The sequence below is a fragment of the Meles meles genome, chromosome X, assembly GCF_922984935.1.
Source record: "Meles meles chromosome X, mMelMel3.1 paternal haplotype, whole genome shotgun sequence".
NCBI classification, from domain to species: domain Eukaryota; kingdom Metazoa; phylum Chordata; class Mammalia; order Carnivora; family Mustelidae; genus Meles; species Meles meles.
This window is the reverse complement of record NC_060087.1, coordinates 93,902,883-93,928,340: the sequence shown is the minus strand read 5'-3', so window position 1 is coordinate 93,928,340 and position 25,458 is coordinate 93,902,883. Positions and strand designations below refer to the sequence as shown.

The 25,458-nt window shown below is 48.1% G+C and overlaps 1 protein-coding gene across 13 annotated transcripts in view; it reads right to left on the bottom strand.

The window, feature by feature from the left end:
• The window catches only part of TMEM164 (transmembrane protein 164), a 163,590-nt gene that overhangs the window by 18,715 nt on the left and 119,417 nt on the right, over positions 1–25,458 (bottom strand). For 12 of the 13 annotated variants that reach the window (XM_045995739.1, XM_045995728.1, XM_045995737.1 and 9 more), the window contains one exon: positions 15,963–16,041. The exons of the other annotated variant lie outside the window; for it this stretch is intronic. In XM_045995739.1, coding sequence (XP_045851695.1) covers positions 15,963–16,041 — 79 coding nt within the window. The remainder of the gene's footprint in view (positions 1–15,962; positions 16,042–25,458) is intronic. 13 annotated transcript variants of the gene reach the window in all.

The window sequence follows — 25,458 nt, the reverse complement described above, 5'->3', positions numbered from 1 at the left end:
GCGCCTTGCACACGTTACGCGGTTACTGTCAGCAAGTAGGGGGCGACTCTTGGATCATTTGAGGCAATGAGGGCTTCAGCCTGTATCTGAATCCCTTAAGGGAGTGGTGCTCAGACTTCAGCTGGCCTTGAGGGCTTGATACAAGGGAGCTCTGCAGCCACCACCCCAGGGTTTCTGACTCAGTGGGTCTGGGGTGGGACCCAGGATTCTCAGGAACCTGAGAATCTGTATTCCTAATACGTTTCCCAGCTAGGGGGCAGCTACTGCTGGTCTGGGGAGCACCCTGTGAGGACATCTGCCCCAGAGACCTCAGTCCAGGAGAGAGGCCCCAATCTGGCCCTATCTGAGAAGCAGTGCCTCCTGGAAGCAGGTAAAATTACAATGGGAAGTACTTGCCTTAATTCTCCAAAGCATGCTTGAGCCCCAATTCCTTCCTCTTCCAGGGGGAAAATCCCACGGTTGTTAGAAACTCTCCAATCCATCCCTCAGCACAAGCCTCAGCCCCTGGCCAGTTTTTCAAATTCCCCAGCCGTTCCCTCACTCCATGGGCCCTGCAGGAGCCTTCAGAATCTGCCTGAGCCCGAGCCCCCGAGCCTTTCCCCTGCCCTCCGCCTGGCCTGCAAAGTGGAAGTGGGAAGCCAGAGTCAAAGAACTTTCCCAGCACCTTAAGGCTAGTTAGTCAAGAGAGGGGGATGAGCTAATGGGCTGGGCAGGGGAGAAACAGGCAGACTGAGGTCAATATGACCTTGGGGTCAGTTTTCAAGCCCTCACTGGCCACAGTACTCTTGCTTTAACTGTCCTAGAAACTAGCACACTGGCTGTGTCCCAACCCTCATCCTCCAAGAGGTAAGCTTAAAGCTTATCTCCAGAGACATGTGGCTTGCCCATGTAAACCTTGGGGTTCTCACACCCCAGTTTCCTGAAATGTCCCCAAAGGACATCTGATCTGCTGTGCTTCAAAACACCTTTCTTACCCTATGTCAGGCCTCAGAGTCCCTGGCTCCCCAATTTTGAAACAAGAGCTCCCTCTAGTGAAGTAGAAAGGGGTTTTCAAGTAGCCTGGAGGCTCCTTCACCCTGGGGTGCCCCTCCAGGAGCCCCTCTGGGAGCCCCTCCAGGAGCAGGGCACAGATCCCGCTGGCAGCATGGGACACCAGTGAAACCCTCCCCAGAAGAGGGTTTTAAAGGCATAAAAGGCAAAGTGTTACAGGAGAAGCCAGTGATATCAAAATAGGAGAAAAAGATCTTTAACACAGTCCTCGTGTGTTTCTTTACTAACGCATTTAATGAGCTCTAGCAGCAAGTAGAACCACTACCATGATTTCAAGGCAGTGGTGAGCATCAACTTTTCTCACCCAAGTTCATGAACCCCTTATTCCCTATTCATGAACCCCACGTTAAGAACCCCTGCCTAAAGAAAACCGCCGACCCACCCAACCGAAATCACCCTCGGGGATGAAGAATAGGGAGGGAGTTCCTGGAGTGGGAAATTGGGTCACCAGCCCCGTGGGTCCGAAAGCAGGGTGGGCGCTCTCCTCCACCCCTCCTGCAGCCTTCTTCCCTCCAAACCATTCCACTGGAACCCCTGGAAACCTGATCCTGGTACTTCCTCACCCTGTGGAGCCCTGGATCTCCCCCAGGACACTGCTCCTCCCTCGAGCTGCTCTGAGCCAAGGCTCTTCCTCTGCCTTGCCCTGTGCTCGCGGCCAGCTTGTGCGGGGAGAATGGGGGTTGAAGATCCCCCCTCCTGTTACTGCTTCTGGATGCTTACTCTTGTCTCCTTCTTGCAAGCTTCACCTTCTCTTTGTCATCATGGTCCTGCCCCACCCAACCTCATCCTCCAGGTCACTGTCAGATTCCTCCCAGATCTCTCTCACTGAGCTTACAGTCCCCCTTTGCATCAGGCCTTTTCCTGCCAGCACTGCTCTGGGGGATCTCACCACCCGTGTGGGGTCCACTTCTAACACCCTAACCTCCAGGCCTCCTTTACCTCCTTAACTCCACACACCCGTACCTTCACACCACCTTCCTACCCATAACCAGCTTCAGGGAGCACTCCTGGCCAGTTTGCCTCAGTTCTAGTCCTCTGATCACAACCTCCTGTGGTTTCAGATTCCATACCCTCATTTCTACTGGGCACGAGCCCGCTCACCTCCTGGTAACCTCTGATCCCTTGATTCCGACCCCACCCCCACCCCCATGGACGTCCTCCTCCCTGTTCCTTCCATACCATCTGCAACAGCATGACCGATCACTTGAACTAGCCCCCTCAACTCCCAGCCTGGCAGAGGCTGCTCTTTATCCCTGTCGCTCCACACTTCTCCCTACCCCCTCACTAGCTCATCCCCAAGGGGTGACCTACTAAGGGCAAGAAACTAAGAAACGGCTCAAACCACAGTTTAGGAGACTGGTAGGCAGAGTCATGGTACCTTAGCAAACAGAAACCATATGAAGAGCAAATTTACATAGTGTGAACAAAGTGATGGGCATTATTCTTATTTTACAGATAAAGAAACTGAAGCCCAGGGAAGTTCAGGAACTTCACTAAGGTCACATGGCTCGTAAGCCACAAAACCGAGGTTTGAAAGCAGGTTAGTCCGGCTTTGACAGGGCCGTATCTCAGAACTGTCTCATCCAACAGCCAGCAGCCAGGCCTGTCCAAATTTCCTCTAGAGCGCCTCAGTTCCTTTGCCTGGGCTGGGAAAAAGTTCTAGGCCAGTGTACAAACCTGGCCACTTCAGACGGTCGGGGTCCAGAACAGAAAGCTCAAGCAGGTGTCTAGACCAAAGCTGCAGGCTCTAGCCTCACCTGCCAAGGCAGCCTCACTCAGCTCATAGCAAAGTAAGCACTCTGCTTCCCGTTCTGTTATTGTTCCTTGGGCGACCTGCCCTTGGTCAGAAAGCCAAAAGGAGGAAAGTGAGTGACAGGGTTACCAAAACCCTGTCCCAAACGCCAAACACCCCCTGCTTTCTGGATCTTCAACACTATCAATCCAACCTCGGATAGATACCTCAAACCCGATGTTCTGCCCCTCCACGCAGGCTGCTAAGCTTTCCTGGAGAAAACAGGGTCACTGTACAGACCAGTGCCAGAAAACTGCAAGGAAATCTGTTTCAGGAGGGTCCCCTCGGTGCAACTCACCAAATTTCTGGAGCTACACTGTTGGACATGGTAGCAAAACCATGCCTCGGTCCTAGTTCCTGGGCTGTACTAGCCCTGTGCCCTCTGCTCGGGACCACACGGACAAGTGGCGACCACACTGAGCACAGCAGATCTAGACCATCTCCGTCAGCGCGGAAAATTTTATCGGGCAGTGCGCGAACAGTCCAGACTTCTCTCCTGCTCCCATCTCCCACCACACCCCACCTCCATCCACTGCAAAGCCCCTTCCTTCTCAGCAGGGGCCAGCACCTGTGGTTCCTCCACTCCCCTGCCTCCCTAGTACCTTCAAAATACTCCCTCTCACCACTGGCCTTCACCTGAGCACCTAAATGTGCCCAGCCTTGGGCAGAGAGGGAAGGGGATGAGGGAGAAAGGAAAGGCAGGGAAAAGGCTGGAGTAAGGGGAGAGAAATTGCTCCCTTAGCTCTACAACACCCTTAACTCCTCCTTCCTTAACACCCTGCCCTTTCCCACCCATCCCCACTGCTCCAACGGCCTTACTTCGCTAGAACTCTCTGAACCGACGTGGTGTTCCTGATCACTACCACCTGATGAACCTTTCTCCTGCCTCAGTTTCCAGGACAAAAGCCTACTCCTTCTTGCAATCCCCTAACACTCCTCTTCCTTTTTCTCCTATTCACAGGTTGATGTTCCCTAAGGCTTTTTCTCCAAGTTCTATTTCTTCCCCACCGGACGTACCTACTCCAGACCATCTTATTCACTTCCCTGTATGTGTGTGCACCACCTTTAAACCAATGATACAGAAGTCAGCCTCCAACCCAGACTCCCCTAAACGCCTCCAGAATATTCCATCCAACTGCATCCTGGACATCTCAGCCTGATAGCCTAGAAGTGTGTCAAACTCAAGTTAAAAAAAAATCTTCTGGGGTGCCTGGGTGGCTCAGAGGGTTAAGCATCTGCCTTTGGTTCAGGTCATGATCTCTGGGTCATGGGTTTTAGGCTCATGTCAGGCTCCCTGCTCAATGGAGAGTCTGCTTCTCCCTCTGCCTCTCCTCCTGCCTGTGCTCTCTCTGTCTCTCTCTCAAATGAATAAATAAAATCTTGTTAAAAAAAAATCTGCCCTCCTAAAACATAATCCTTTCCTTCAGTGGCCCTTGTCCATTAGTGGTACCCTATCTCCCCCCACAACCCGGGCAGAAATCCTGAGGCCTCAGACTTTGCTCTCTCCCTCGCTCCCATAGCATCTTAACTATAATAAATACTATCAGCTTAATTATTTAGGATTATTAATTTAAATGAACAATGATCTTAATTTGTAGAACCTCAGTTCCTGAAAAGACAAAAAGAGGAGACTACTGCCACCTTGTGGCAAAACGCTAATAAACACTCTGATGAGGCCGTTGCAGTGCTCAAGGCAAATGAAAGTACAAAGAGAACGTTCAGGGGGCACCTGGGTGGCTCAGTGGGTTAAGCTGCTGCCTTCGGCTCAGGTCATGATCTCAGGGTCCTGGGATCGAGCCCCACATCTGGCTCTCTGCTCAGCAGGGAGCTCTCTGCTCTCTCTGCCTGCCTCTCTGCCTACTTGTGATCTCTCTCTCTGTCAAATAAATAAATAAAATATTAAAAAAAAAAAAAAAGAGAACGTTCAGGAAAGAGTGCCTCAGGCTGCTTAAGGAAGTCAGACACAACTCCGGAGGGGGTGGGGCAGCATCGCTGAGCTAATGTTCAAGAAGGACATGGAGTTTTCCAGGTTCCAGGTAGACAAGCTGTTGTGTGCGCGGACATGGTGTTGGGGGCAGGTGGACCAAACCCAGCAACAGATTTATTCATTTGGAAGGTAAAGTAATGGGAGTTGAAATCTCATCGATGGGAAATGAGGTCAAAGAGACAGATAAGGGTAGAACTGCAACCATCTTGAATGCCATGTAAAGGAGTGTGGTCTGCCTCCCGGACAGGATTTTTAAGCAGGGGAGCAAAATCTGATCGAATAGGTCATTCTGGACACTGGAGGGAGGACAGACAGGGGGAGACGTAGGGGGCAATCGAGGGGCAGGGACCTGAGAGAGAAAATGAACTAGTCCCTGGCAACAGAGGCTGAGAGCCTAGACTCGGGCAGGGAGGGATGGAACCAGAGAAGAAGAGCTGAATATGCAAGCATTTTGAGAATCTGGATCATCAGGAAACTTCTGAACTGATTGGCGTCAGGGCTGAGGCAGAGGAAGAGATCCAGAAAGTTTCTGGCCAGGTTTTTAGCTTTGGCCCTGGGTGGATGATGGAGTTAGTAATACAGGAAAGAGAAGAGGAGGAGAAAGAGCAGCTGGGAAGAAGGCATATGGAACTAGTAGTCTAACTGTAGACAAGTTTCCTTTGGAGGACCTGTGGTGTTTCTTGAGCCTGGGGTGAGATCTGGGGTGGAGAACACCAGGATCTCTGGGGCAGGCAGAGCAAAGGGGCCCAAAGACCACCCAACAGAGGAGAGAACCAGGAGACAGGGGTGTCATGCAGCCTGAAGGAGAATTAGGCATCGAAGGGATGCCATCAAGGTTAAACCTGCTGACAAATACGCACGCCATAGGAACAAGGCTCTGTCACTTCAGAATTAAGCAAGGACCAATCCTGACCTCAAGAGCCACAGTGGAGGAAGACAAATGCATAGTTAACAAGAGGCAGTACTGCGATGGTCAATAATAAAAATACGTAACACCAGGTGCCAGGCATTGTTCTATGTATTTACATATATGAGCTCATTGAACCCTCACGGCACCCCTGTGAGATAGGGACTATTCCTGTCCTCCTTTTACAATTGAGAAAACAGATGCAGAGAGATTTAAGACACCAGCCTAAGTGCCAGACTCAGGATTCGAACTCGCAATCCATCTGAACCCAGCGATGACATGCAAAAGCAGCGCTGGGTGGTGGTGAAGCTTGCTCGCCTGGTTTCCGATGCCAGGTGAAACTCTAGAGCTCTTAACCTTTGTGGTGCTATGGATTCCTTGGGCAATTTGGGGCCTCCCCGCTCAGGATAAAGGTTTTGGTTGTTTGGTTGGGTTTTTTGTTTGTTTAAAGATTTTATTTATTTATTTGTCAGACAGCGAGCACAAGCAGAGGGAGTGGTTGGCAGAAGGAGAAGCAGGCTCCCTGCTGAGCAAGGAGCCCAAAGCAGGGCTCCATCCCAGGACCCTGGGATTATGACCTGAGAGCCCAAGGCAGATGCTTAGCCGACTGAGCTACCCAGGCACCCTGGCGGGATGAAGTTTGTAAGGAGACAAAATAAGAGACACAGGATTCGAAGAGAAAACAGTAATACTGAAATAGCAAAATACTTGAAAAAATTAAGGCTTTGAAATATTTAGGTAATAATGAAGTGCAAACGGTTTTGTGAAATCCTTACAGCAGCCAAAATGGGAGAACAACTGACATTGACAATAGCACCCCAAGTCCTGTGGACGGATGCCTACAATTCGGCACTGAAGGACGTCAGTTGCAGTTAATGCAAATGAAGATGTGATTTTTTTCTCTCATCCAAGGTCATGGGCCCCATAAGTCTCATGGACTTAAAAGGATTAAATGGGATCAAGATCAGGCAAGTAAAACACTTACCCAGTGCCTAGTTGCTGGAAAGTACACAATAAAGTTTAGCTTGTAAGATATGTACAATGTGCTGTGTGTGGTGATAGAGTCTTTCATTCATTCAGCCCCAAAAGACCAAGAACAGAAGAAGGGTTCCTGTCCTCATGCAGACAGGCAGACACCTGCACTGCAGTGTGAGAAGGACAATCACAGGGGCGCCTGGGTTTCTCAGTGGGTTAAGCCTCTGCCTTCGGCTCAGGTCATGATCTCAGGGTCCTGGGATCGAGTCCCACATCGGGCTCTCTGCTCAGCAGGGAGCCTGCTTCCCTTCCTCTCTCTCTGCCTGCCTCTCTGCCTACTTGTGACCTCTCTCTGTCAAATAAATAAATAAAATCTTAAAAAAAAAAAAAAGAAGGACAATCACAGAACAGTTCCAGGGCCTGCCTGGAGAGACTAACAGCCAAGTTTGAGTTCTGCAGACAGAACGGGTCCAGGCCACCAAGCTGGAGAAGGGCATTTCCAGTAGAAGTCTTGCCATCTTCAGGGCATGGAGGCATGAAAGTTACATGGGAAATATAGGGGACCCTATGGATTTTGGTATTCCCTGAGTGTGGGGTACAAGGAAGGGAGGAGCATAAAGAGAAGAGGCTGGGGAAAAGGGATCAGGCCAGGTCACGCTGGGCCTTTTGTGCCTCCTGGAAAATCCACTGTGATCCGAGAACAAGGGGGAGCCACTGAAGTTTCTGGAGCAGGTTGTTGGGTGGAGATGGGGAGGGTGGAGGTGGGGGGAGACCACGTGGAGTCAACTGTCATGTTTGAGGTGAGAGAGGAGTAAGGCCCAGGCCAGGGTAAGAAGACTGATGGACTTGAGAAAAACTGTGGAGGTCAAAGCAGAAGAACACGGCGATCTCTCTGTTCAGCAGCCAGAATGATCTTTCCCAAAAGCATACCTGATCATGCCCGACTGTCTGCTCAACCGTTTGGGGACAAACAAGAAACCATCTGGAAATAAAGTCGGATCCTTGTTGCACATTGTCTACTGGGATAAATTCCAAGTGGATGAAAGATTAAAAGCTTTAAAAGAAAAATGAACTATTAACACAGGAAGGGAAAAATATGGTATATATTTTTTGTAGCCTGGTCGTGGAGAAGGATTTCCTCATCATGACTGCAAATTCAGAAGCTATATGGTAGGAACCAGATAAATTACACAGAAATGTAAACACCCTACCCAAAGAAATCGTAAGTAAAGTTAAAAGACGATTGAGAAAATGGGGAAAAATACCCACAGCTCAGACCACAAAGGGTGAACTCCTAATATTCATATACAAATAAATAGAAATATATATCAATTATAAAGAAATAGAAATAGAAAGTATATAAATAGATATAAATCTAGAAATAGAAATATTTATTTCTATTACATATGAATATACAGAAATATAAACAAATATATAGATTATAAAGAGCTCCCAAGATTCAATTTTTTTGAAGATTTGATTTATTTATTTGAGAGAGAGAGAGAACAAAAGCAGGGGGAGAGGCAGAGGGAGAGCGAGAAACAGGCTCCCTCCTGAGCAGGGAGACCAATGTGGGGCTCGATCCCAGGACCATCACGACCTGAGCCAAAGGCAGAGTCCTTAACCCACTGAGCCACCCAGGCGCCCCTCCTAAGATTCCATTTTATTAAAAAGGCCAATAACACAAGGAAACGATGAGCACATGAGAGGAACATGGAGGTCAAAGAAGAGGAAATTGAATGCCAGTTCAAACATGTAAAAAGATGTTCCCCTTCACCCAAAGTAAAAGAAATTCAAATTAAGTCTGAATTGCTACACCGTTATTTTTACCCATCAGATTGGCCAAAACTGAAAAATGCTGAGAATCCTCTCTTTTGGGGAGAGTGTGTGGAAACAGGCACCCTTACCCACTACCGTTGGGCATTTACATTCATATGACTTTTATGAATCTGGAAAAACCCATCAACATTATGAACACACATACACTTTTGATTCAGCAATTCTACTTAGGGGGATTGATCATATTTGAGACCCTCACACACACACAAATTTGCATGGGTACCAGATCACACGGCACAGTGTTTATCTGTATTAGCCGAAGATTTGAAACAATCTAAATGTCTACCAATAGGAGACAGAATAAATAAATTACGGTGTACTGTCACAGCCTTATGTTTAACACCAAGACAAACCAGTGGGTTCAAATCCCTGGTTTTCCCCTTACTAGTGGAGCTTCAGTTTCCTCACTGTAAAAGGGATGTAACAGCAGCCCTGCCTAAGAGGACTGCGGTGGGGATGAAATGAGTTCATGTATGCAAAGAGCTTGAAACAATGGCTGACACCTAGCTATTTCTATTAGACTGTATTTTATCATCCACACAATGGAACTCATGGGCTACTGTGTAAAAGAACGAGGAAGCTTCCTATGGGCTTACAGGAAGAGCTATCTAAAGAAATACTGTGAAGGCAAAACAGAAACAACAACAAAACAGTTGTGCAGTATGCTATTTTGGGATGTGTGTCTTACAGAGGAAGGAAAAGAAAAGAGTTTTTGAATTTAATTATATATGTGAGAAGAAACTCTGGGAGGAGATGCAAAAAACCAAAATGGCGGCTACCTGGGGAGTTGTAGGGCATACCGTGTGGATGGGTAAAGGGTGGGAAGGTGATCTGTTACAGAATGATCTTCTGGATTTTAGAGTTTGAACTCTATATTTACATAGAGATTTACATAGGAGAAGAATCAACAGGAAAGCAAGCTGGTGTTATCACCCTTCTTAAAACTTTCACTGGCTCTCCATAGTTCTTAGAATAAAGGCCAAATCCCTGACCATGGCTGACAAAGCCCTCCATATCTGACCCCTGCCTGCCCCTCAAGCCCTGTCATCCAACTTCTCCCTGGCTCTCCCTGCTGACACAGTGCTGTCATACGTGTGTTTTCATGAGCTTATAAGGGTGCACCCCCCACCCTACTCTTGCCTAGTGAACCCCCAGTGATACATAACCTTCAGACTTCAGATGAAAGGTCACTTCTTCATAGAACTCTCCCCAAACCTCCAAAGTAGGTGTAAGTTTTATTCTTAGCCCTCATTAAAGCATGTTCCCTTCCTTCAGAGTACGTACCTCAGTTGTCACTATATATTTATTTGATTATTTGATTCATACCTGTCTCCTCCCACTACATTATAAATTCTATCAGGGAAGGGACGGTATCTGGTTTTCACTGATCAGGGCATCCCAAAGGCCAGTGGAGAGCCTGGCAGAAAGAAAGAGTGTACAAATAGGTTGCTTTGGTTTGAATGTCTATGTCCTTCCACATTCATATGATGAAATCCTCACCACTGAAGAAGAATGGTTTTGTGGGTGGAGCCTCTGGAAGGTGTCTTAGGTCATGAGAGTGGAGCCCCCACGAATGGGATTAGTGCCTTATAACACGGACCCCCGAGAGCTCCCTTGCCCCATCTACCATGTGAGGATGTGGCAAGAATGGGCCAGCTGGGAACCAGGAAGAGGGTCCTCCCAAGAAGGCAACCATGCTGGTGACTTGATCTTGGACTTTCCAGCCTCTGGAGCTGAGAACAAGAAATTTATGTTGTTTATAAGCTACCCAGTTGGTGGTATTTTGCTATGGCAGCCAGAGAGGAGTAAGATGTATGTGTCAGATGAAGGGATAAAATAGGTGCAGGGGTAGGGGGATGATCTCCAGGTTCTAGCTAGGGTGATGGGGTGGTACCATCTATCAAGGACCACAGGGAGAGTAGCAGGGCTGATGGGGAAAATAACAGAGTGCAGCACAGATAGGCTGCGTTGGAGTTGTGCTGGAGCTTTCAGGTGGAGATGCTGAGTAAACTACACGAAACTAAAATCTCATTAAGTCTGGGCTGCGGACAGCAACATGGCGGCCATGACTCTTCTGGCTGGTGGCTGACCTGTGTGAACACGTGACTACTTGGGGAGCAGCAGAGCCAAGAGGCAAGCCCAGAAGAGAACTCTGGGGAAAAAAACATGTCAGGGGGTCAGAGGAAAAAGAACCCCCAACGGAAACGGGTGGAGGCATGGTCAGTGAGGCAGGCGAGCCAGGAGTGGGAGAGACTTCGGAGGCCCTCAGAGCAGAGCCATCCAAAGAGGAGTGATCAACATCCACCATAGCAGAGAACTCCAGCAGGAGCTGAGAGGGAGCTGTTAAGTTTTGTCAGGTAGACACAGTCAGTCATCGTCAGCAGTGTTATTTCCGTGAACAGGTGGGCCACGGGGGCGGGTAGATACCCCATGGCAATGTTCTAACGGATGGGAGGTGATTGAGTAGACAGGGTCATGAAATGCAGGCAAGTGCCACCCACGGTTATGTTCTGTTCCTGGGGTGATTTCAGGTGGTAAACAGGGAAACATTTCATTTCTAATAGCTATGTATTTAAAAACATTAAATATGTACTAAAAATATTAAATATTAAAAATATGTCACCAGTGTACTGAATCTTGGATTTTATTGAGTACAAACATATTTTAGAAACAATATATATTTATAAATTCATATATAAAACATATAGTTTTAAGTATATATAAATGTATATATATTTATAAATACATATATAATATATGCATTTTTTAAGACTCTTATTTGAGAGAGAGCAGGGGAGGGGGTTGTCGGGGCAGAGGGAGCAGAATCCCGCTGAGCAGGGAGCCTGGCGCGGAACTCAATCCCAGGATCCTGAGATCATGACCTGAGCCAAAGGCAGACACTTAAGCGACTGAGCCACCCAGGTGCCACGCAAACAAATATATTTCAGGAAAAAGAAAAATCAGTAGATTTAAAGATATATGTAGATAATAATACAGACGGCTCTGTGGATAAGGCACAAATTATCATACCCAAAGAACTGAGTTTTAGGAAATCTTGTTTGGCTAATAATCTTTGAAGATGCTTAGTTGTGGAGGGAAGATGAAAAGAGATGGTGTAGGGTCTAGAGAAACATTTTTCTTTTCTTTTTTTTATAGAATGGAAGACTTCAGCATTCTTCTTGGCTGAAAAGCCAGGAGTGACAAAAAGAGTTGAAAATCCAGGTAAACAAAAACAAGAGAAGACAAAAAGAGAAGAAAATCCAAGTAAAGGAGTGAGACTTGATGGCATAAAGTTCCAGGGGTTGGGGAGGGAGGCCAGATAAGGACAACACGGCTTCCTCCAAGATGCGGGCTGGAGTGCAAGGACAAAGGATGGGAGTGGGGTGAAGCAGCTTTTAGAGCAGAGGGAAATAACAGAGGGAATCCCTGTCAGGAAGTCACTGTCTTTTCAGTCCTTGGTTGACAGCAGGGAGGACAGGCAGTTTGAGGAGGGTGGTAAAGGTTCAGCCCATGACTTCTCAGGGCAATGTGTAGCAGAGCTGACCAAAGACAGAACACAAGAGCAATGGTGTTAAGAGCACAATTAAAACAGACCATGAAATCTGAGGGGCCCCAAATCTGAATGACTTGAGAGATTTCCCCCAGGAGGCCAAGACTGGGCATTGGGACTGGACAATGATGCCTGTGAGAGGGATGAGGGGCTGAGGCACTTTTAGGAGCTGGTGAAAGGAAATTTCCAGTAATTGGTTATAGTGGGATGAGCTGATTGGGAGGGTGAGGAGGCTGGAAGGAGTAGAGATTCGGGTCACAGAAAGGGATATAGGGGCTAAGGATCTTAGAGAGACGAGTTTTAGGGGGAGGGGGAGGGCAAGGCCTGTTGGCGAAGTCAAGAGAACACGAAGTCACCGCAGGGGAGAAGTCCAAGCTCTGAGAAGCAGGAGTGGTTAGAGTGGTCTTCACTGGAAACCTCTACGGTTGCTGGCCAGAGTCGGAATAGAAAACTTGAGTGCCAGGCATCTAAAGGCATCCAAAGGCATCTAGGAATATGGGAGAAGTGGCCAAGAGTGGTCATAGTGAGGAAAAGAAAAGGTGTAAAGAATGGTAAACGAGAAAGCATTTTCACTGAAGGGAGAGATGGAATATTAGTCTGGAACAGACAGGGGCGCCCCCAACAGGCCGTGGAGCTGAGCAGGGAGAGCGACCTCCGTTAGAGGGCGCTTCAGGCAAGAGATTGGAGGACTTAGTGTTCCATAGAGAGCTGGTTAAGTCGGAGGGGATGGGGTTCTAAAACACATATGGTTGACCCTTGAACACCACGGGTTTGAACCTGGCAGGTCCACTGAGATGCGGACTTTTTTCTGACAAATGCAGAAAAGTATCATAAATGTGTTTGCTCTTCCTTATGATTTTCTTCAGAACGTTTTCGTTTCTCCAACTTATTTTGTTGTAAGAATATAGTACCTAATACATGTGGCATACAAACTAGGTGCTAAGAGACAGTTTCTCTTACCGGTAAGGCTTCTTGGTCAAGAGGAGGCTATTAAGGATTTAAGTCTGGGGGGAGTCAAAAGTTGTGCATGGGTATTAGGGCTGTGCCGTGGGGAGGGGACTACATTCCTAAGCTGCACATTGTTCCTGATCAACAGTAGCTCCAGAGAGCCAAAGGTAAGGAGCTGGGAGAAAAAAGGAAACAGAAATCAAGAGGCAGGCTGGAGGAAGAATAGAACAGTGGGGAAGAAAGGATGTCCTGTTTCCTACAGCGGTGCCAAAGGACCACAGAAGTGAAGGAGGGACGGGATCCCACTGAGCACCAGCCAGCTACCCCCAAGCCACAGAAAGCAGCGGTACCTTGCCTTTCAGGAAAACAGGGCTCCTGGCCGTGGGCGGTATCTACAGGACAGCTGTCTTGCCTTGGGTAGACACTTAGAACTCAGTTATTTCTGGAAAATTACACGACTTCTAGGAAAGTGAATCCCCCAACCCCTCAGCTGTTTTGATTGATAGGGAATCTTCTTGTCCTTGCTCACTCCAAATGGATTTGCCCTCTGCAAGGCCCAGGTCCAAGGCTCAGGAGCCAAGGTGAAATCAGCCTTAGGAAACCTAGCCTTTTCTCAAAGTGCACAGAATTTCCCCCAAGCGAACAGCAGATGACAGCAAAGAGCCAGAAAGGAAGCAGAGGCATCACAAGAGCTTAGAAATGGTGAGGAGTAAATCGGATTATGTTCCCCCAGTGCCCTCTTGCACTTAACCCTGATGTAGTACAAATACAACGCTCTCTTCCCCCCTAGACAGGAACTCCCTGCATGGGGTGTCTCTGATTCCCTAGTGCAAATGCTGGGCACGTAGGAGGTGTTCAACGAATACGTTGTGGGGGCAGCTGGCTGGAAGGGAGACCCCCTGACCGGATGTGGTTAGGAGACAGACACCTGCCTTTTAGGACAATAAGGTGTGTGGGGGGAAAGTACTCATCTGAAAGGGAATCTAGGCCAGGCTTTGAATCCTGGCTCTGCTACTTAAGGCCGGGAGCAAGATACCTAGCATTTCTGATCCCCAGTTTTCTCCTCTGTAGATGGGCCATTTTCCACCAGGGCTGGTTATGATGAGAGAACACATAAAACAGGTCTAGCAAAGCATCTCACACACAGGAAACACTCAAAAAGTTGGTGTTCACCGTGATTATAATTACTGTTAAGAGTTTTTAGAGGCAGCAGAGGAGAGAGGAAAGGATCACTAACAGTTAGTGAGAAATAAATTGAAATGAGGCCTTGGAATCCCTACCTCCTCTGCTCGGTTCCCCCCAAACGGTGCAACAACAGATCCAACAGAAGGCTGCACTGGCATCTATCACTTCTAGAAGCTGCAGCTTCCCAGACTGTGGGGTTTTTTTGTGGGGGGGTGGGGGGGGTAGTGGGGATGCCTACTTGGTATTTGCCAGGTCAGAATAGTCAGCTCAGCTACCTAACAGATTGTTGTGGGCACCTCAGAGCACCTTTGGCCAGAACATGACTCACAGGCCCCAGAAAGGGGGAGTGGTTCTGGGGCTCCCGAGGCAGGTGTCTGCCTGGTTCTAGTCAGAATGAGTGTAACCCTCAGACTCAAATATTATTACGAAGCTGTTTCCTGAGCCACAGGAGACAGACCTGAAAAATGGCCCAGGGCTCCTGGCTGCTGAGACTTTCCTTAGAGCTTACATGGGGGAATAGTGCATTGAGAACAAATTAAAAGGAAGTGTTGACTTGGTGAGACCCCAAGTGGCTGCACATCATAAAAACAGCGTCAAAGAAGACATATCCCAAGATGCTGACAGAAACCAGGGCACAGGGGGCCAGCCTGTCCACCAGCAGGAGACTCCAAGGGGAGCAACTGTGCCCATTCTCCAGTGTGTGTCTTGAGGCTGACTGGTCCTTGAGGCTGGCTTAGGCCAGAAGTTCTCGAGATTTGCCAGGATTCCTGAGTTAGAGGAAGCATGGCTTCCAAACTGTCCTCCAGTGGCCCCAAGGGCCTGTGCAGCTGCATGTCATTTTTAATGTGTAGAAATGAAGCCCTTGCTTGCTTGAATTAAGGTGTGTGTGGGGGTCTGGTCTCCCTGAAAAGTCCCAGCAACTAACACAGAGGGGCTAGTAGCTGAGACTAAAAGGGGATGCCTTCCAGGTATAGGCCTTTGAGGAAGGTTAGAGCCCCGAGAGGGAGGGCTCTCACAACTCTTCTAGAAGGGACAGGAACTCCCCTTTCATCTACCACATGATAGAGGAGGGAAGGGATACTTTAAGGGTCACTGTGAGGTCACAAAGAGTTCAGTCAACTTTCCTAGGCTGTCTCAACCAAGTTGGTGGTCTCTCCCTTGTGAAGAAATCAAGGTCAATGGTTTACTTTACAAGGTAATCCCTGTTCTCTTACTTGCTTCTCTCCATCCTATAACCCCACAGTCCCTGAATTTCTTGCCACTCTCAATATCTTCTTTGTTCCTGAGAGGATAGATATAATGAGCAAGGGCATACGGTCCCCCTCTTGAGAGGGCCAGGGGGCTTCCGTCTCTCCTACTCTACGCTGTACACTAAGGCAGGGGGAAGGCACAGCGTGAGCGAGTGACAAAGTGTGTGGGTATAGGGAGGCTCCATGTAAGCCCAATGCCACCAAAGACAACGAGCCCAAGGCCTAGACCTTAGGACACACAATCAGTGGCACTGTGCTAGCCCACAAAGGATGGTTCTAAAAAGCCCCCCAGGGCTCTTTGCAGGCCTTATCCGTGCCCATCTCCCTACCCTCTGGCGTGTGGCAGAAGACATCCTGCAGACACCCAGCCAGGCAGCAGCCCAAGATCCTGGTAGGCACCCAATACACTGCGATTCCCCCAAACAGAAGGGAGCGGCGAGGTGTGACAGGGGCATGAAGGTGTGGTTTGCCGGCCTTACCTCCTTTCCAAAGCAGGTAGATGGGCACCACGTAGAGCATAACATGCTGAATGTAGTAAATCTCCAATTCGAAGGGGAGCTGGAAGGACAGGAGGAGGAGAGGTGTTTCAGAGCAGGAAGCACTCACATCAATAGCTTCTCAAGTTGAACACCCTTGCTCTTTGGGACCGCATAAGCCCCCCCCCCCGCCACCGTAGCGAGTCAGGGGCTCACTTCCCTTTACCATGAGGGAAAAAAAGAATGGAAGGGATAGACACTTAGGACCTAGGCTGGCATCTTCCAAAACACATTTGGCAGAGATGGTGCTTGCAGAATGTTCCACGAAGAAAGCTGGTTACAGTGGAAGAAATGTCATACAGACCAGGTACTCTGGGGAGCCACCGTGTATCCTCGTGGTAGAGTGAGGATCTGGGTGGTCTCTGCAACTGCAAAACCGGCTTACCATGGTCTACCTAGTGTTTCCCCACCTTAGTGAGCCTGTGCCTTTTTGTTCACGTAACACTCAGAACTCTGCGGGATATACTTGAACAAACACAACCTGGGGAGGAGGTAGCAAACAGTTTAAAAGCTTATTCCTTGGCTGACATGAAGAATGTGTGGAGTAGGATTTCTTACTCCCATTTTCCAGGTTAAAAAAAAAAGTAATTGCTAGGTCTGGCCTGGTCTAGATCCAAGCATAAAGAGTTTCCCCGCTGGATAGCTGGGGTCAGTCCAGAGTTAGCCCTCCTTTTGGGTGAAGACCAAGCAGCTGGGCCAATTCTGACAATGGCTTGCCAGAGAGAGCATCCCCACCCTCTCTCCCTCCCGGGGCCGGGCGGGCTCGCTCACTGCTGCTTTCCACCTCTCTCAAAATGGAAGCTCCAGGTTCTCGAAGCAGAGCACGGTTTCCACCTGGCACAGGGAATGCGCTACGGAGTTTGGCAGAGGGCAAAGGAATGGAAACAGCTGGATGGCTAACTCAATTCTAGAGGAGGGGAAAAAAAAAAAACTTCGGCAGCTGGCACAAGGCCTGGCCTCTGGGGCTTCCACAGCGCACAACACACACACACACACACACACACACGCACACACACACACACACACACACACGCACGCGCGCCTCTCTAAAGGGAAGCCCAGAGAGACAAGGACACCCCGGGGGAAGGGTCAGCTGCCTCCTTGTTCCCTACAAGGCAAGCACAGAACCCAGACTGTGTGCTAATGACAGCCCAAGCCTGCCTTGTGCCAAGGGCTGGAACCAAAAGATGGCAGAGCGCCCAGAATGGGGGCTGGGACGACTGTGGACCCTGAACAGAGACGCTGGCTCTGGCCCTTGAAAATAAAAGCCCACGCAGAAGGAAAATTTCCCGCAGATCCAGACAAGGCCCAACTACTATTTTATGTTCACAGAGGGATGTGAAATCTCCAAAAAAGAGATGAGGTTCTACGGGGCTCTGTGGACTGTGCTGGAATCGCTAGAAAAGGCCTGATAATGGACATCACTAGCATGAGCTCTGGAGGCCTCGGAGGTCTGCGTTGGAAGCTGGCTGTAAGAGGATCTGGGCTTGCCCTCCCTTCTGGAATTGGGGACTGCTTCATGCTTTTTCAACTGTTTCCAGATCCATGAGCCACTGACACCTCTCGAAAACCCCATGAGGTAGGCAGGCCAAGTATCCCTATCCTTCTTTGACAGATGAGAAAAGCAAGGCACAAAAGGGTCAGCAGGCTTGACTGCCATCACACAGAAAACAGGCAAGGGGGATGAGGTCCTACTTAAGGGATTTGACCTCTCCCTGGAATAGGTCTGGGGAGCCAGGCAGCTGTACCCCAGCACAGAGCCAGCCATGTCCTCAAGCAGGACCTCTGTTTGCTGCCTGAACTCGAGCTGCTGTACCCCTCTGAACTCCCAGTGCCCACTTGCTTTTCCCTCCCGGCCTCCTGGAATTGCACCCTTCACCTGCATGTCCCCAGAGGCAGTTTAGGACTGTGGCTACGAGCCCCAATTTGGGAATCCATCAAGTCTGTGTTTCTAGATTTCGTTATGCCCTTAATAGCCTGGTGGACTCACTCTGGCAAGCCATGTCACCTCTCCACCTCTTCCGGCACCAGTAAAATGAAAACGGTTATATTGTTCTCAGATTATTGTAATTTTTTTTTTTTTACTTTTAGAGGTTGATCCTTTTTTTTTTTTTTTAAGATTTTATTCATTTTTATGCCAGTACCACGCTGTCTTGGTGATCACAGCTTTGTAGTAAAGCTTGAAATTGGGTAACGTGATGCCGCCAGTTTTGTTTTTGTTTTTCCACATTTCCTTAGCAATTCGGGGTCTCTTCTGATTCCATACAAATTTTAGGATTATTTGCTCCAGCTCTTTGAAAAATACTGGTGGAATTTTGATCGGAATGGCATTAAAAGTATAGATTGCTCTAGGCAGTATAGATATTTTTACAATGTTTATTCTTCCAATCCAAGAGCATGGAACAGTCTTCCATCTTTTTGTGTCTTCTTCAATTTCTTTCATGAGTGTTCTGTAGTTCCTCGAGTACAGGTCCTTTACCTCTTTGGTTAGGTTTATTCCCAGGTATCTTATGGTTCTTGGTGCTATAGTAAATGGAATCGATTCTCTAATTTCCCTTTCTGTATTTTCACTGTTCGTGTATAAGAAAGCCACTGATTTCTGTACATTGACTTTGTATCCTGCCACGTTACTGAATTGCTGTATGAGTTCTAGTAGTTTGGGGGTGGAGTCTTTGGGGTTTTCCATATAAAGAATCATGTCATCTGTGAAGAGAGAGAGTTTGACTTCTTCCTTGCCAATTTGGATACCTTTTATTTCTCTTTGTTGTCTGACTGCCGTTGCTAGAACTTCTAATACTATGTTGAACAAGAGTGGTGAGAGTGGGCATCCTTGTCGTGTTCCTGATCTCAACGCGAAGGCTGCAAGCTTTTTCCCATTGAGGATATTTGCTGTGGGTCTTTCATAGATAGATTTTATGAAGTTCAGGAATGTTCCCTCCATCCCTATACTTTGAAGCGTTTTCATCAGGAACGGATGCTGGATATAGACCAGTGGAACAGAGTGGAGAGCCCAGATATGGACCCTCAACTCTATGGTGAAATAATCTTCGACAAAACAGGAAAAAATATTCAATGGAAAAAAGACAGTCTCTTCAATAAATGGTGCTGGGAAAACTGGACAGCGATATGTAGAAGAATGAAACTCGACCATTCTCTTACACCGTACACAAAGATAAACTCCAAATGGATAAAAGACCTCAACGAGAGAAAGGAATCTATCAGAATCCTAGAGGAGAACATAGGCAGTAACCTCTTCGATATCAGCCACAGCAACTTCTTTCAAGATATGTCTCCAAAGGCCAAGGAAACAAAAGCAAAAATGAACTTTTGGGACTTCATCAAGATCAAAAGCTTCTGCACAGCAAAGGAAACAGTCAACAAAACAAAAAGGCAACCCACGGAATGGGAGAAGATATTTGCAAATGACAGTACAGACAAAAGGCTGATATCCAGGATCTATAAAGAACTTCTCAAACTCAACACACACAAAACAGAGAATCATATCAAAAATGGGCAGAAGATATGAACAGACACTTCTCCAACGAAGACATACAAATGGCTATCAGACACATGAAAAAATGCTCATCATCACTAACCGTCAGGGAGATTCAAATTAAAACCACATTGAGATACCACCTGACACCAATTAGAATGGCCAAAATTAGCAAGACAGGAAACAAAGTGTATTGGAGAGGATGTGGAGAAAGGGGAACCCTCTTACACTGTTGGTGGGAATGCAAGTTAGTGCAGCCACTTTGGAGAACAGTGTGGAGATTCCTGAAGAAATTAAGAATGGAGCTTCCCTATGACCCTGCAATTGCCCTGCTGGGTATTTACCCCAAAGATACAGATGTAGTGTAAAGAAGAGCCATCTGTACCCCAATGTTTATTGCAGCAATGGCTACGGTCGCCAAACTGTGGAAAAGAACCAAGATGCCCTTCAACGGATGAATGGATAAGGAAGATGTGGTCCATATACACGATGGAGTATTATGCCTCCATCAGAAAGGATGAATACCCAACTTTTGTAGCAACATGGACGGGACTGGAAGAAATTATGCTGAGCGAAATAAGTCAAGCAGAGAGAGTCAAGGATCATATGGTCTCACTTATTTGTGGAGCATAACAAATAACATGGAGGACATGGGGAGATGGAGAGGAGAGGGAGTTGAGGGAAACTGGAAGGGGAGACGAACCATGAGAGATTATGGACTCTGAAAAACAACCAGAGGGTTTTGAAGGGGCGGGGGGGGTGGGAGGTTGAGGAACCAGGTGGTGGGTAATAGGGAAGGCACGTACTGCATGGAGCACTGGGTGTGATGCCAAAACAATGAACACTGGTATGCTGTAAATAAACAAATAAACAAATAAAAAAATTTTAAAAAAAAGATTTTATTCATTTGTCAGAGAGAGAAAGAGCACAAGCAGGGGGAGCAGCAGCAGGCAGAGGGAGAAGCAGGCTCCCCGCTGAGCGAGAAGCCTGATGTGTGACTCGATCCCAGGACTCTGAAGAATCTGAAGGCAGATTCTTAACTGACTGAGCCATCTGGGTATCTCAATTTTTAATTTTTTTTTTTTTAGATTTTATTTATTTATTTGACAGACAGAGATCACAAGTAGGCAGAGAGGCAGGCAGAGAGAGAGAGGGAGCAGGGTAGAAGCAGGCTCCCCGCTGAGCAGAGAGCCCGATGCGGGACTCGATCCCAGGACCCTGGGATCGTGACCTGAGGCGAAGGCAGCAGCTTAACCCACTGAGCCACCCAGGCACCCTCAATTTTTAATTTTTAATATAACAAACATGCATACAATACTCATGTACCTGGAACAAGTAAGCACTTTCTTCACTATCAAGTCACCCAGTCCTCATAACAACTGTGCTGTTCCAGTCATCTCCAGATATGAGAAACTGAGGCACAGAAAGGTTTGCTGACCAAGTCTACCCAGCTCATGTGGTAACAGAGCCAGGATCCTATCCCACGCAGTCTGGCTCTAGAGTTTACAGGATCATCCAGCACCCGGCACTACCCCTGTCCCGCTCCTTCCTCTACACTGCTGTGATCAGTGGGTGTGTGGTAACCCTCCACATGGAAACAGGGCCTAGCCCCTCCCTGTTCACATGCTCCTCACCTCCATGGCCTGCGCTGGCCCACTGTGATCCCACTGTGAGCCCACATCATGCCATGGCCAGGCCTGGCTGACCACACAGGCCTCTCAGCTCCCGAGGCTCTTGTCACTAGCCCTCCGAGGCTCTGTAGGCACCCTGGTGACAAATCTTACAGTGGCCTCCAGAAACATTTTCCTTCCTCAGAGGGCTGCCTCACCCCCTATTCCAAGAGTTCCCCACCTCAGAAGGCCACGGAGAGTATAAAACAAGGTGTGGGCACTGGCGACAGCTCCGGCCAGAGAGGAGAAAGAGGATAGAGGCAAAGGAGGGTATGTGTGTGGCGGGGGAGGGCAACAGGGAGTGGAAGGGAGGGAGGAGATGAAGGAGAAAGGCGCAGCATAAAAACACCCAAGTGGCAGGAAGAAGGGAGTGGAATGGGAATAAGAAAATGACTCCTCGTCATTTCATAATACTTACTAAATCCTTATGTGCCATGCGTGGGGTTACACAATTTTACATGCACTATCTCACTTAACTATTACAAGTCTCTGTGTAGCAAGAACAATGGTCATTTCCATTTGACAGATAAGGAAACTGAGGCACAATGCTGTGAAATGACATCCAAAGAAGAAACAGGCCAGGGTGCCTGGGTGGCTCAGTCAGGTGAGTGTATGAGTTGGATTTCAGCTCGGGTCATGATCTCAGGGAGGTAGGATCGAGCCCCATGGCAGGCTCTGTGCTCAGCATGGAGTCTGTTTTGAATTCTCTCTCCCTCTACCCTTCCCCCAACTTGAGCACACTCTCTCTGTCTCTCAAATAAATAAAATCTTTAAAAAAAAAAACAAAACAAAGAAGAGACTGGGCAAGGACGGCATTAAAGGACATTCAGCATTGAAGAAAATGGGTAGTTTTCTTTACTGAACACTGGATCTGTCCTGAGTTCCCCAAAACTTTATCACAGAGCCTCCCCCATCTTCTTTTCCCCATTTCACAAACATGATCTGGAAAGTGCTATTCTTCCCTCAGCAGAAGTTCCGCTTCGCTGATTCATTTTTGCTCTATAGAACTCACATCTGGAATGCTACTCCAACATACCTATCCTGGTGCCTTTTTAGCTGGAAGATTCTGGAGGCTTTAGACCAAAAGTCCTATATCATCACAAGTGAAAGCCAAAAATCACTAACAGTGTTTTAAACCACACAGGTCATTAGCTTCCTTCTCACACCCAAGTCAACATCTTTATTTTATTTTTTAAATCCAAAGAGCAGACTGATAAACCCCAGCAGGCCTCTGGACTCAGACTGCGTAAAACATGAGGGGCATGGACTCTGTCCATGATCAGAGCATGACCTCCTTTCTCCCAGTGAGCAGCCCTGCCAGCCACACGACCACACTATGCCATGGAGACAAGCAATCCCATCGTGCCCTCCATCCCTGGTCACCTATGTCACTGTAAGAAGCCCCAAACTCTGGGGCACCTGGGTGGCTCAGTCGGTTAAGCACCCAACTCTTGGTTTTGGCTCAAGTTGTGATCTCGAGATTGTTGGATTGGGCCCTGAGTTGGACTCTGTGATCAGCATGTAGCCTGCTTGGATTCTCTCCCTCTCCTCCTCCTCCGCACCCCCACTTGTGTGTGCACTTGCTGTGCTCTAAACAAATCAATAAAACCTTAAAAAAAAAAGCCCCAAACTCGCAGGTCACCATATAAGACCTGAATTCTAACCCCCCCACACCACAATCTCACCTCATCAGCCACCTTCCCTACCACCTGGAACCCACAGACTCTTCATTAGCAAAATCCCCTGTACCCTCACTGTCCTCTAAGTAGTCCCTTCATCTTCTCGCTTTACCAAAAACCCGGTTCCCTCTCGCTCTGAGAATGCTGCCCTCCCAACAGCCCCTTCCAGTGCTGGGTGGTTTGCCTGCCGTGTTGACTGGTGCCATGGGGGCCAGGAGGGGTCCTTCCTGCTCCCTTCTGCTGCTTCTTCATTGGTGCTTTCTCAACCATTCTCTCTGCTTCCTTCCTTACCACTCCCCTGATTTCAATCTCATGCCCTTGGCCTCTGCCACCCACCACTCCTCCTGCTGCAGCCACCTACAGACCCTCTCCCCAGGCAGTCCCCTTCATCCTTGAAGACAGTGCCTCCTGCCTCCCTTGCCATTTCTTTGCAACACTCCCATGTCAAAACCCGTGTGTTCTCAACCGCCACCTCCTACCTAGCCAACTCACCCGCCTCTTATCCACCTTCCAACCTCACTGGCACCTCCGGTCCACTGATCCCACCACCTTTTTACTGCCCCTGACTGGCCAGCAGTCCTCAGTTCCACACTTGCTTACCAGTCCCTTTGCCATATTCTCAGCTCTCCCGACACTCTCTCCCGCTGCATCCTACTTGCCTTGCAAAGCCACATTGCTGGTAAAATCTGCCAGAGAAAAATACGAAGCTATGCGGTTGACCCTTTAAATTCATGACTACCAGTTGGGAGCCAGCCCCTAATGCTACCCTATCATCCATCTCCATCCCCAGATGCATTCGCTCTCCTCTCTCCTGGACAACTATTTCACAACCTATCCAACTTTCCTCAAACCTTCCCCCATCCTCCTCCATGGTGATAAGGTGTCTTATTCCATTTGAGGGGGTGCAACAGGAAAAAAACATCCACGAGCTCCCACTTCCACATTTCCCTCCTCTCTGCACCCATCCCCCCAGCTGCCTTTTCATCTGTGGCTTTTCAGAAACCCCCCACCACCACACCCCTCATTTGTAGCTAGATCCTATCTTTTCTTGCCAACTCAAGGACATCACACCAGCAATCATCCCTTTTTTCCCACTGGCTCATTCTCATCAGAAAACAAATAAATTACAATTTCTCTCATCAGAAGAGAGAAAAACTCTTGCCCCACTTCACCCTTGCCCAGGTGACTTCTTTGTACAAACTTTAAATAGCCACCCCTTCTTCACCCCCATGCCAGGGTGTCAAGAAGATCTTCAGCACCTTGTGCAGTCAACAACATACTGGTCCTGCAGGTGATCGTTCTCTCGTCCTTGAAACACTTTCTGCACTAGGCTTCCAGAATACCACTCTCTGTTCTTCCTCTGCCCTAATGACTCCCCTTTGGAACCCCCTTTACTACATCTTCCTTCTGTGCCTCATATTGGAAGGGCCCAGAACCAAGTCCTTGGCTCTCTTTTAGAGCTACTCTCACTCACTAGATCATCTTACCCAGGGTCCTGGCTGTAAAGGCCATGTGGATACTGATGACTTCCAAACGAGTATGTGCAGCCTAGAGTCAGGCTGCTAAGACTGAACTACAGCTCCATCATTTGGTTGCACTGTACTTTGGGGCCAATCCTTTAGTCTTGCTGAGCTTCACCTGGCTCATTGTAAAACGGGAATGATAATGATGGCGATCGCATCAAGTTGCAGTGAAACTGGGTGAGGTAAGGCATGTAGGGTTCTTGGCCCAGCGCTGGCACATGGCACATACGCAACATTAGTGATTGGTCCATCCTCCTCTTTGGCATTAATCCAGCCAGTAAGCAGTAAAGGCAAAATTTCAATTCCAGCTAAGACTTGTTTTCTAAGATTTTATTTATTTAACAGAGAGTGAGTGAGTGAGAGAGAGAAGGAGCAGGGGGAGGGGCAAAAGGAGAGGGAGACGCAGACTCCCGGCTGAGCAGAGAACCCAATGTGGGGCTTGATCCTAGGACTCCAGGATGATGACTTCAGCCAAAGGCAGACGCTTAACCTACTGAGCCACCCAGGCATCCCTCCAGCCAATAAGACTTAATGCCAGGCCTCTCTGAGTCAAAAGCAGAAGGTCTTTTTACCTCGTCATCCTGCGTTAGCAAGAGCCCCTAGCAAGAGATGGTGGAGTTTGGACCTGTCCCATAGCCCTAAGTCACAGATCGATGTATTTGTCAGATGACGACCAAGATAACTTTTAGCTTCCCAATGTGATTCATTCTTTGGGCCCATCTCTAGGTGAGTTTTCCCTGGAGACTTATTTATTTCTCAAAAGAATGTCAATACCACTCTCCTCTTCTTAACCATGACAGTCCTATTCTTACTATCATCCAGTTAGTAGAAACAAAAAACACTTACTGAGATACTACTGGGTGGCAGAGAATGTTCCTGGCTCTGGATATACAGCCATGATGAAGACACAGTCCCCACCCTAAGAGAGTGCGTAGTCTAGTCAAGGAGGCGAATGGATAAAGGGATGAGGTCAGTGTAGCAAATGATCATGGAAAAACCTACAGATCAAGCATGGGATCTGGTTTGAGTTTTCTCTGAAAGTGAGGTAGAAGGGTGGCTGGGTGGCCCAGTTAG